Genomic DNA, 11,362 nt, shown 5'->3' on the forward strand with positions numbered 1-11,362 from the left:
TGTGTGTGTGTGTGTATGTGGGTCATACCACAATATACCCTTCTCACGTCCAGCTGCTGGAGCTAGCCGGTGTGAGCTTGTTTGTGCTTAGATGGGAGACCTCCTGGGAAAACAGAATTGCAGCTTTGAGGTGTTGATGGGTCAGTGGTGGGCACTATTCCCGCTGGACCAAGTATAAATCTAGTGCCGCAGCAAAGGTAAGGAGGCTCTACACGTTAATAGTTGTCATCCTTCAGGCGATAAGTCAAATTAATAACCCCTAATTCATTGGGGTTAATTCAAACAAAAGGAGTGTTCACCCCAGTGTCATACAATTCCAACTTACTTTTCCAGTTCAGCAAATGGCTGCATTTTGTTTCATTATCCAATAATTTGCAGGAGAAATGGAACATTCCACATCCATAATAAAAGGCAAAAACAGAAAAATCAGCAGTTCAGGAGCTATATTCCATTGTGACAACTCTCCCTAATATATTTCCATGAATACTTGTGATGGTTTCCTGAAACATTTGACATTGAAGTAGAATGTATACCAAAGCATAGTATGACCTGTGCATGAATGCATATTAGTTGGCTAGGCAGTGGTTGTTCAAATTCTTCCATGAACTACTGTAGTGGTAGGACACTTGTGTAACTGTTGCCGCATCTGAAAATAGCCAAGATATATGAACGGTATGTTTTGAGCGCACCTTTACTACCAATGGACAGTCTAGATTTGCCACGCCTCTACAACAAACCAATCAAGCAACCAGTTTAACTGACACCACCTGCGTCGTTTCGGTTGTCTGACAGTCGTTCAAACGCCATGTTGAATGAGGGAACTGTCGCAATGTTTTTGCACTATTCGTAAATCAAAGCGGGTTAGTCCCTGCATGATTATTAACAGCTTTAATAGTTGGCATTGCGTTGCGTAAATATTTTACGGTGGCTTACATTCGGTTTAAAAAAAAAAAAACTTATAGGCAACTTGTACACCGTTTCAGACTTGGCCACATTAGACATGGCGGAGTTACCTTAGCAGTTTATGGGAAGTCACGTGACGATTCTCACCGTGACGTCAGCTTTGATCTTTTGTTAACAGCGTGCTCTGTAGGCGTGATACTTGGGCGTACAGTATTGGAACGGGGAGCTGTCGCGCTTTCCAGAGGTAAACAGTTTTTGTGTTGCTATATTTCTGTACAAATCAAGCATCACTTTATAACATGACGTTATAGCTTGTGAAGCAGGAAAGCATTACTTCTGGGAGTTTATGATAATCTCCTCCCTTGCTGTTTGTCTTGGTTGTGTCGTATGTATTTTTTACAGTCTCTGGTATAGTATGGTATAGTCTGAGAAGTTATGCAACGCGAAATAACCATATTATGAAACGTGCATCAGCTTTATACCCCTTATGGTTCGACTGCTTGAGTTTGCAAATTAGGTAAACGTTAACAAAGTAATTTACAAAGACACACCAAAACAGTAGTGAAGGATAAAATATTGAACACAACTTGGTAGTGAGATTTTCAAAGTACAGTACACAATACACTTCAAAGATATAATCAAAATGCAATTGTAATTTCTAAATTTATAAGAAAATTAGTAGGAAAAATTTCAATTCAAAGCTAAATGACCAGCTCTGATTATGCATACTGATTCCGTTTTAATACTTTGCGCTAATATTTCAGAAAATACAAAATATGAAAAATACAATTCAATTACCATAAACAAAAAATGTACATTTAAGAAATAAAATTGTTGTGCACATTAAAGTACATTAACAGTATCTCTCTTTTTTTTATTCCAGATACCAGATATGGCTTTAAGAAATGCAGTTTTTCGTTTGCTCACCAATTACCAGAGATGTGCTCCTATTTCAATATCAAGAGCACAGGGAACTGCCGCGCAAATTCAGCTAGGTAAATCACTTTATGTTCTTTAAGAATTCATTTTTTTTGAAGTACTACTTATGATAAAAGTGGATATATTTTGTTAAAGTTATAAAGTATTTGAACAGAGTTTCTTATTGCTCATACTCTAAAAACTGACATTAAAAAAAATATGTAGACACTGCATGCACTAACAACTCCCACAAGACTTAATAGAAAGTGTACGCAGTGGGTAGCGCAGTCAACTCATAGCAAATCCCGTTCGGGGCCTTTCTGTGTGGAGTTTGCATGTTCTCCCCGTGCTCACGTGGGTACTCCTCCGGGTACTCCGGTTTCTTCCCACAATCCAAATTCATGCAGGTTAGTCTACTTTGGGGAGGGGGGAGGTATTCACAGAGCAAAAGAACATGCATTCCCTGTATAAATAAAGGTTAATAATCGCTTGGTTTCACACAGTTAACTGTGATGACACTTGTATTTATGTAACTGTGCAGCTCCAGTTTTTAAACAGTAAATAGCAATTTTATATTTTTTTCCATTTACAGAGACAGCAAAGGACAAAAAAGCAGCTAAAGCACGTGAGTCTTTTCTTGATGTTGTTGTTGATTGAAATTGAAATTGATATTCTAAAATAAAAATATTGTTAGTTCTGAATTGTATTGGGATGAACGGAGCTTTTATTTAACCCCAGCCAAGGTGCAGTTCAACTGGCAAGATGCCCTGGATCTGGACGGGCTTCTGACCGAAGATGAGATAATGATTCGGGACTCCTTCCGCACGTACTGCCAGGAGAAACTCATGCCCCGCATCCTGATGGCCAACAGGAAGGAGGGTTAGTGCTTATGAGTACATTAGTGATGGAACAGGTTATGGAATTTAACTACCCTGTGCTTCATTGCATTTGAAATGTTATTTAAGCTGCAAGATTGATATGTATATATTTTTTCAAAAAGAATAATATTTCCTTTTAGTGTAACAAAAATCATTTATAAACCTGGGCACAGAAGGTCTGACATGCATGTTTGTTCTGTATGGATATTCAGTTCAAGATTACTTCTGATTAGGATTCCGATAAACATTGCACTGCTGAGTAGTTCAAATGGAAAAATGTCAATTACGCAATTAACATGGTCTACAAATGATATAACAAATTCTAGCAAGATAAAAAAAGACTATTTAAAATATCCCCTGAATAAAATAGTGTTAGTATCATGTATATCATTTCATTGTTTTCTCTGGTTCTGTTTATATAATATATCTATTGACAAACAGTTCATTTTGATTCGCGGTGTTTTTAAGTTGCAGTGCGTGCAGTGTATCTTGCTGGGATTGATGTCTGCCTTCGCCTATTAGCAGCTGACTGAAAGTCTGTGAACTCGAGTGCGTGCCTGTGTGTGTTTATGCTCAGTGTTCCATCGTGACATCGTTTCGGAGATGGGGGAGCTGGGAGTTCTGGGCCCTACCATCACAGGTAAACGATTCACATAAGCAACAGCCATACATTAATAATTGGTAGCCCTGCCTTTGTTGTAATAATAACATTATTATTATTATTACTGTTTCTTGTACCCTCTCTCATGTACCCTCTCTTTGCTGGGAGCTACAACGTCAGGGGTGTGCATGTGGACCAGTTAGCATCATCAGTGTTTGTCTTTATTTTTGTTGTTGTTCAGTTCAGTGTGGGATGGAGCCACCACCTCTCACACAAACACGGGAACAGGAACCGGGGGCTTATGTGTGGCGGAGTGGTAACTGCAGTGTTGAATCTGATGCGTTCCCCTGTGCCCCTCCTCTCTCCCCCCGTGCTGCGCGGGTTTGCGCGCGCGTCCCCCTCCCAGGCTACGGCTGCGCGAGCACGAGCTACGTGGCGTACGGGCTGATCGCCCGGGAGGTGGAGAGGGTGGACAGCGGGTACCGCTCCGTCATGAGCGTGCAGTCCTCGCTGGTCATGCACCCCATCAACGCCTACGGGACGGAGGAGCAGAAGGAGAAGTACCTGCCCAGGCTCGGTAAGGGAACCGTCGAGCCCCGAGAGGCCCGTTGGCCCGACGCTGCGTGTTAGTGCGCTTGAGCGCATTTCAGGAATCGGACGCACGCACGTTTTTTTTATTCCCCCCCCCCCCCCGGTGTTGGTTTTTTTATGCATCAGGCCCCCACGTCCGGGTCGTGTGTTGTTTGCTGAACAGGTTACTCTACAGGGTTGGAGTCCTGATCTATGTGGTCACTTCTGGCACTGCGATCTTTACTTCACTCTAGTGTGTTTCTTTTGCACCTCTGCACCTTGAACTAATGCACTTGTTGTACGTCGCTCTGGATAAGAGCGTCTGCTAAACGCCTGTAATGTAATGTAATGTGATGTGTGTTTGTTGCAGCGCGCGGAGAGATCCTGGGCTGCTTTGGGCTGACGGAGCCGAACCACGGCAGCGACCCCGGCGGCATGGAGACGCGGGCCAAGTACAACCCCTCCGGCCGCACCTTCACCATCTCCGGCGCCAAGACCTGGTGAGCCGGGGTTCCGAGCCCCCGGGGGAAGCTTCCGCTTGTTTCACTCTGAGCCCGATTTTCAATCTAGAGCTCCCCTGGGATGAGACCCCAACGTACACAGTTAGGCCCTCGGGACCAGGGTTCGGGGAAACGCTGTAGCTCTCAGTCCCGCAGCGTTACTGCGCTGCCTTCAGCTCCAGGAGGAGGTACTCGGTTAGAGGCGCAAGTCGAATTCTGTTTGAGCTAGCCAGGGCGAAGGTCAGTTACAGTTCTGTTTGAGATCACTGTCGCTCTGCACTTTAACGTGTACAGCCTGATCCGGGAGTCTGAGTGTGCTCACACGCTACTTTGGCAGCTTATGAAATTCCTGTTACTCAACTATCCCGCTTTCTGACCCCACCCCTATATTTAGCCGTGGTGCTCATGCATAAGCGACTCTGTTGCGTTGTCGCCCTTGACTACGATGTCCTTGTCCGTGAAGTGGAACGTCACAGTGGCTTTTATCTGTGTCACTTCCCCATGCCTCCCCTGCCCCCCCCCCCCCTCCCCCCCCGCGCCAGGATCACCAACTCCCCCGTGGCGGACGTCTGCGTGGTGTGGGCCAAGTGCGAGGACGGCCGGGTTCGAGGCTTCATCCTGGAGCGCGGGATGCCGGGCCTGACCACGCCCAAAATCGAGGGCAAGTTCTCCCTGCGGGCGTCCGCCACGGGCATGATCGTGATGGACGAGGTGGAGGTGCCCGAGGAGAACCTGCTGCCCAAAGTCTCCGGCCTGGGAGTGAGTGACTTACCATAATATTAATATTTTATATTATATACTGTTAACGGCAACCTAGACAAGAAGTCAAAGTTAGTTTCAAGTTTTCTGAATCTTAAAATGAATGTTCGCTTAGTGTAGTAACCAAACACCCACTTAAACTGATTTATTGATTCTGGCCTTTAAGACTGTACCATCCCTTTACAAGTAAAGGCAAATTAATATCTTTCAATATCTTTCACAGCTGCACTAGTTGTAATGAAACAAGACACATACAGTAATCGCAGTATACTTGCTGCAATGAATACAAGTCGGAATCGGTGCTGCCGCTGCACAGCGAATCGTGAGCTCGTTTCCTGAACTTTCCTCCCCTTCCCTGCCTCTGGACAGGGTCCTTTCGGCTGTCTGAACAACGCCCGCTATGGCATTGCCTGGGGCGCCCTCGGCGCCGCTGAGTTCTGCTTCCACGCCGCCCGCCAGTACACCTTGGACAGGTAAAGAGGCGGGAAAAAGTCTGGTCTGTGAATGGTGGGGACGATTTGGGGGACAAGTAGCAGTTCTGCTCCGGGATGTGATAAATTATTAGAGAAATCACTTTGCGTGCAGCAGTGTGTGTTTAACTTTGGATTTGGAGTAGGGGAAATAGGGGTTAAGGCATGGGTGTCAAACTCTGGCCCGCGGCGCGGCCATGTTCTCGATTTGGAGCCAAAACCATAGAGTTAAGCGGTCTTGTGATTTTTACTATGTGATTGACAGTCCGGTGCGGAAAAGCCCATCAACCTGAACGAACGATTGCAGAACGAATTATGTTCAGTTATCTTCAATTTATGTTTCTCGGCAAAACGAATATGCTTAGCTAGCATATCAGCTTGCCAGTGAGCTAGGTAAGCTATCCATGGTTAATAAGATAGCAATTTGTACAGCAAGTTTTCCACCTGTTGCATAAAGACAAAAATAATGTACATTGAATTTCTAATTATTATTTTCTTGCTAGCTTCTAGCTTTGTCACATTCGTGCAGCATAGCCCAGGTAGACATTTACGGAATGTACACGACTGACAAGCCGTCAAACACGTTTGACAGATGGAATATTTGCCGGTTAGGGTTAGCTAGCTAGTCAAATGGCTTGGTAGCCGAAGTTGCGAACTGTTTTAGCATAGGCTACTGGACTACCACATATAGCAAATAAGCGTTAGCTGATTACGCTTTCTGCCAACTATTATTTGGTTAAGTGGGCTAAAGGAAATAGTAAAAATGACTCGGCTACCGCAAAACTTCAGAGGAGGATTATTTTATGGTCGTCTAGTGCAGCTGTAAATAGCACACGCTATAATGAAACCACTACAAAATGGGATGCCTGCATTTTCTGACTTCGCACAGGTGGACCGTGGTCGGAGACGCCACCTCCCACCCCAGTGACCACAGATTGTAGCCCCTACTGTAGCTCAGTCCTCCGCAGTAATGTCAGTTTCTGGAAAGCAAAGGAAGGACACAGCAGAGCTCCGGGAGCAAAGTTTCTGTGTGAGCTGGCCTTTCTGTGTGACATCTCAGCTGCTCAGATGCTCTCCATGTTCGGCAGCACTTATCTATGTGAGCAACTTTTCTCCTCGATGAAGATGACTAAAACATCTCACAGGAGACGTCTGACTGATGAACACCTTCGCTCGATACTGAGGATTTCCTCAGCTCAGAGCCTGAGCCCAGGCATTGGTGAACTAGCATCCAAGAAGAGATGCCAGGTATCTGGCTTGGGCAAATCAGATTAGATCAGTGTGTAGCAAACTGAGCAATAATTAACCTTTTCTTTATGCATTTTTCTTGCTACTCCAAGGCATGGGCTTGAATGGTTGATTGATTTATTATTGTTGTTTTATTTTTAAAATTATTAGCCTGTGGAAAAAGTTTATTTTGATATTTAAATCAGAAGGCTGCAAATAGAAAAGAGGCATACGATTTTTATTTAAATTTCATTTAATAAATTAATGCCATTGATGTGTTTTTTTATTTGAAATTCGATTTTGCATGTCTGCACTATTGTTATATATTGTATAGTAATAAGCGTTGCTTGTTCCATATTCAATGTTAAAGCAAAACTTGTTTGGGTCCATATTAAAAGGTTCATTTGTTCAATGTTGGCCCGCGACTTTGTTCAAGTTTTAAATTTTGGCCCACTGTGTATTTGAGTTTGACACCCCTGGGTTAAGGGTTAGTGTGCAGCTGTGTGTGGTCCATCTGAAATCTTCCTTCTCCCTTCCTCCATCCCCATGTGACAGGATACAGTTTGGCGTTCCCCTGGCCAGGAACCAGCTTATGCAGAAGAAGATGGCCGACATGCTGACAGAGATCACCATTGGACTGCAGTCTTGTCTGCAGCTTGGCAGACTCATCGATGAGAAGAAGTGAGCTTTCTTTATTCCGTCATTGGGGAATTGAAGACATTTTAGAGCTTGTTTTGTTTTTTTTTTTTTTTTCCCCTTAAGACAATATGAGGAAAAATGTGATTTTTAAAAAAGTCATGAAAGTAAAAAGGCAATTAATGCCAGAGAAGAGGAGTGCATTTCTTAGTTTTTTTTTTGGGGGGGGGGGGAGGCCGCGCCCTCGTTCATGCGTCTGTTCGTCCTTTTCCCAGGGCGGCCCCAGAGATGATCTCCATGCTGAAGAGGAACAGCTGCGGCAAAGCGCTGGACATCGCCCGGCAGGCCCGGGACATGCTGGGCGGGAACGGCATCGCCGACGAGTACCACATCATCCGCCACGTCATGAACCTGGAGGCCGTCAACACCTACGAGGGTGAGCGGAGGGGGAGGGGGAGGGAGAGGGGGAAGAGAGGCTGAGAGAAAGAGAAATGCGGGAATGGAAAGTTCTGGAAGGGAAACGAGAAGTTTAAAAGAACAGGGAGAGAGGCTGGGTCCAACGCACGAAGCACAAGCAGATGCGAAGGCTTGATAAAAATGGAAGAAAGTCGTAGCCTAAGAAATACACTGTGAGACATGAGATATGTGAGATGCAGAACTTGTAGAACTTTAGACAAGAACTTATTGGGATATCTTTGTCATATCCTCAGCACTATAACATATCACCAGTAGAGGTCAGTAATGGTCCATGTGTTCTGACGACAGAAGTTCATGTATAGAACAAAATATGATTTTAACTAATTGTTATATTACATATCAATCAATCAATCAATCAAATTTTATTTATATAGCATATTTCACAACAGTTGTCACAATAAGCTTTACAGACAACCCTAGCCTAAACCCCCACAGGAGCAAGCCCAAGGCAACAGTGGCAAGGAAAAACTCCCTGTGGCAGATGGGGAGAAACCTTGGAAGGAACCAGGCTCAAGGGGGAAACCCATCCTCCTCTGGTCGGCTCAGGGTGCTGACTGGTGACCAGCATGTCAGCCAGTTTATGCACAAGATATGATATATGATGTGGCTCAGATGATGGGTGGGGCCGGGTGACGGTGATGGGGAACAGCAGGTGGCGGCAGATGTGGGCAGGGTGGAGGCAATGACGAAGGAGGGGCTGGACCGCAGAGGTGGGGGAGACTAGACGACTCTCGAAGCACTCTCGAGGGTTGGGGCAAGAGCCCCGCCGGCAGCGTGGGGAAGAGGGTGGAACTTCTGATTCATGTTTCACGGATCTTCCCCTGTCTGTTCTTGCAGGCACCCATGACATCCATGCCCTGATCTTAGGCAGAGCCATCACCGGACTGCAGTCTTTCACAGTGGAGAAGTAGATCTGAACTGAAGATTTTTCTGAGTGGCGACGAAAAAAACCTGGACCTAAATCATGACCTGATTCTTGAGAAAGAGACACGGACTGTAGTCCGAGCACAGTGTTGTATTTTCACTCCAATGTGCCTTTAAAAAAATTTTCATTTTCGGAATGGCGGGGGTCCTGGGACAGCTTGCAATGTAAGCATGTCGGAAAAGGTCAAAGTTCGAGAATATTGCGTTACACACTTTCAAAGGCAGTGCTGTTTGGGCCTGTCATTACTGTAGGAGATCTGCAGTTGTCATTTTTTTACTCTGAAAATGAACTGTTGGGACAATGAGGGTATGTTTCATTTAAACAGATTTTTTTCAGAACTTCAGAACAGTAGAAAATATCAAAAAAAAGTAATGTTTAGGAAAATGATCTCTAGTGGTGAAAGTGAGAAAGGAGTGCTTGACATTGTGCAAACAAGGAAATTAGTTTGCTGTCCTAATTATCATGACAAGTATTAACTATTAAAGAGTGATGATAATATAGGATAATGATTGGAATTTATTTTTTGATTGACTAATTTATTGTGTCCTTCAGGCAGGGCTACTGTTACTGGTTACTGTTACTGTTAAACTGCTAAATGTTGTTCCCCGTTTTCACAAATGAATCCTCTTTTGGGTTTTCTATTTCTATTGTGATATAACTGACACATGGACATCATGATCCAACTAATCTACCTCTCTGTGACGATAACTCAGCATACCTTGCTTTTACTTTCTGTAAAAGTTTTCTGTGACTTTTTTATGTTTCATAATCACACTGTTGTGTTCTTTTGGGATTTGGGGGAATTGTCTGTTGCTCAGATAATTTTACGCTAGTCAGCGTATTATCATTTCTCAGGTTTCATGGAGGATTGCAAAATCAAGTATAACTATGTATAATTGGAAAAAGGAGGCGCATAAATGAATTGGTACATTAAAAATGAGAAGTTGTGAAAACAATATGTCAGCCGTTTGAGTCTTGTGTATAAAGACAGACAAGGACAAAGGAAAACAAAGACAAAACAATATATGACCAGGTTTTCTTTTGTGTTTCCTATGATACATGTTGTTTAATTAAATTGCTAATTAAATTTACTGGCTTTGTTTTAGCACAGAGTTGGGGCAGGCTGTGTAACGATAATCACTAGGGCACTGTGGGTAGGGAAAGATCTTTTTGAATGAGCTGTGTTAATTGGTCTGGATGTTTATAAAGTTTTGGATTGAAAGCAGTGGGAGACTGACTGATACCCTGCAGCTCAGAGATACGATGGCTGCTTCTCTCCAGGGCTGCTGACAGCTTTTAGGATATCACACGACTGCTCCCGTCATTGATCCATTCAATACCAGCTCCTTTGACTGCGGGCACACCTCCCCCTGCTACAGATTCATGGTCACCGGAATGGTAAAAATTACATCAGACATGAATAGAGGCTGTAAAACCACAAGAGCCATCGGGCTGAATTTAATTATTATTTACGGCTGTGAACAGCAGGGTCAACTTCGCTTTCAAGCTACTGAATGCAGCAGCGTGGCCAGAAATGTTCAAATATTCAACTATAACTGAATAATACGTAGTTGAATATTCAACTATATTCAAATATTCAACTATAAATGCAGCAGTGTTGTATAATAGGTAAGGAGTTGGTCGTGTAATTTAAAGGTCACTGGTTCAATTCCCAGGTAGGGCACTGCCGTTGTATCCTTTGAGCAAGGTACTTAACCTGCATCGCTTCAGTATATATCCAGCTGTATAAATGGATGCCGTGTAGAAAGTTGTGTAAGTCGCTCTGGATAAGAGTGTCTGCTAAACGCCTCTGATGATAATGATAATGATGATGATGATACTCACACAGTTGGGCCTGCAATGACCTAGGGGGACAGCACTATATACAGTAGGTGGGCATTCACAATTGAGTGTGGTGGTAGAGCTGAGATAAATGGGTTGGCCGGGATGTTTTTTTAGGTGCCTGTGCCCCACCCTGGTCCACCTGTCCCTACACGGTCCACTTTGGTCGCTGTAATTTTCATGCAACAAAAAAAAAAAAAAAGATTTTTAAATTATTAAAAATTATTGCTCTCTTACTACTCTCACATTTTAAATTGCTATCGCCTTACCCAAATGTGCCTAATGTACAAAAAACCATTTCCCTCGATATCTCTACATGCGCTTCATGTAACAGTGATGCGTTGTTTGGGACCCTCTGGCAGATAATGAGAAGGGGGGTTCAAAGATACATGTTACATTACATTACATTACATTACAGGCATTTGGCAGACGCTCTTATCCAGAGCGACGTACAACAAAGTGTATAACCATAACCAGGAACAAGTATGACGAAACCCCTAGAGAGAAGTACCGGTCCAAGTGCAGGGAACAACCGCATAGTTCAACTTGGACCCTGATGGTTAAACTGATTAACACTAACAACGAGAACGGCAACAACGCAATCTATGGAAAAATAAAAATAAATAAAAATACAAGTAGTCGTTAAGACAGTTGAT

General features: G+C 43.7%; 1 protein-coding gene across 2 annotated transcripts; it reads left to right on the top strand.

Moving 5' to 3' along the window:
* Positions 1 to 753: 753 nt before the first annotated feature.
* gcdha (glutaryl-CoA dehydrogenase a) lies at positions 754 to 9,822 on the top strand. Of its 2 annotated transcripts, XM_064324063.1 has the most exons (13): positions 754 to 860; positions 1,082 to 1,147; positions 1,787 to 1,898; positions 2,414 to 2,446; positions 2,560 to 2,700; positions 3,277 to 3,339; positions 3,707 to 3,877; positions 4,241 to 4,370; positions 4,913 to 5,129; positions 5,499 to 5,602; positions 7,382 to 7,507; positions 7,738 to 7,898; positions 8,777 to 9,822. In XM_064324063.1, exons 3-13 carry the CDS (start codon positions 1,796 to 1,798, stop codon positions 8,848 to 8,850), a joined length of 1,323 nt encoding a protein of 440 aa, XP_064180133.1. In that variant the 5' UTR covers positions 754 to 860; positions 1,082 to 1,147; positions 1,787 to 1,795; the 3' UTR covers positions 8,851 to 9,822. The 2 variants fall into 2 exon arrangements, with proteins under 2 accessions (XP_064180133.1, XP_064180132.1); XM_064324062.1 differs by having other exon boundaries at positions 780 to 1,147.
* Positions 9,823 to 11,362: the final 1,540 nt, after the last annotated feature.

This window comes from Anguilla rostrata, chromosome 2 (assembly GCF_018555375.3).
Source record: "Anguilla rostrata isolate EN2019 chromosome 2, ASM1855537v3, whole genome shotgun sequence".
Classification (NCBI taxonomy): domain Eukaryota; kingdom Metazoa; phylum Chordata; class Actinopteri; order Anguilliformes; family Anguillidae; genus Anguilla; species Anguilla rostrata.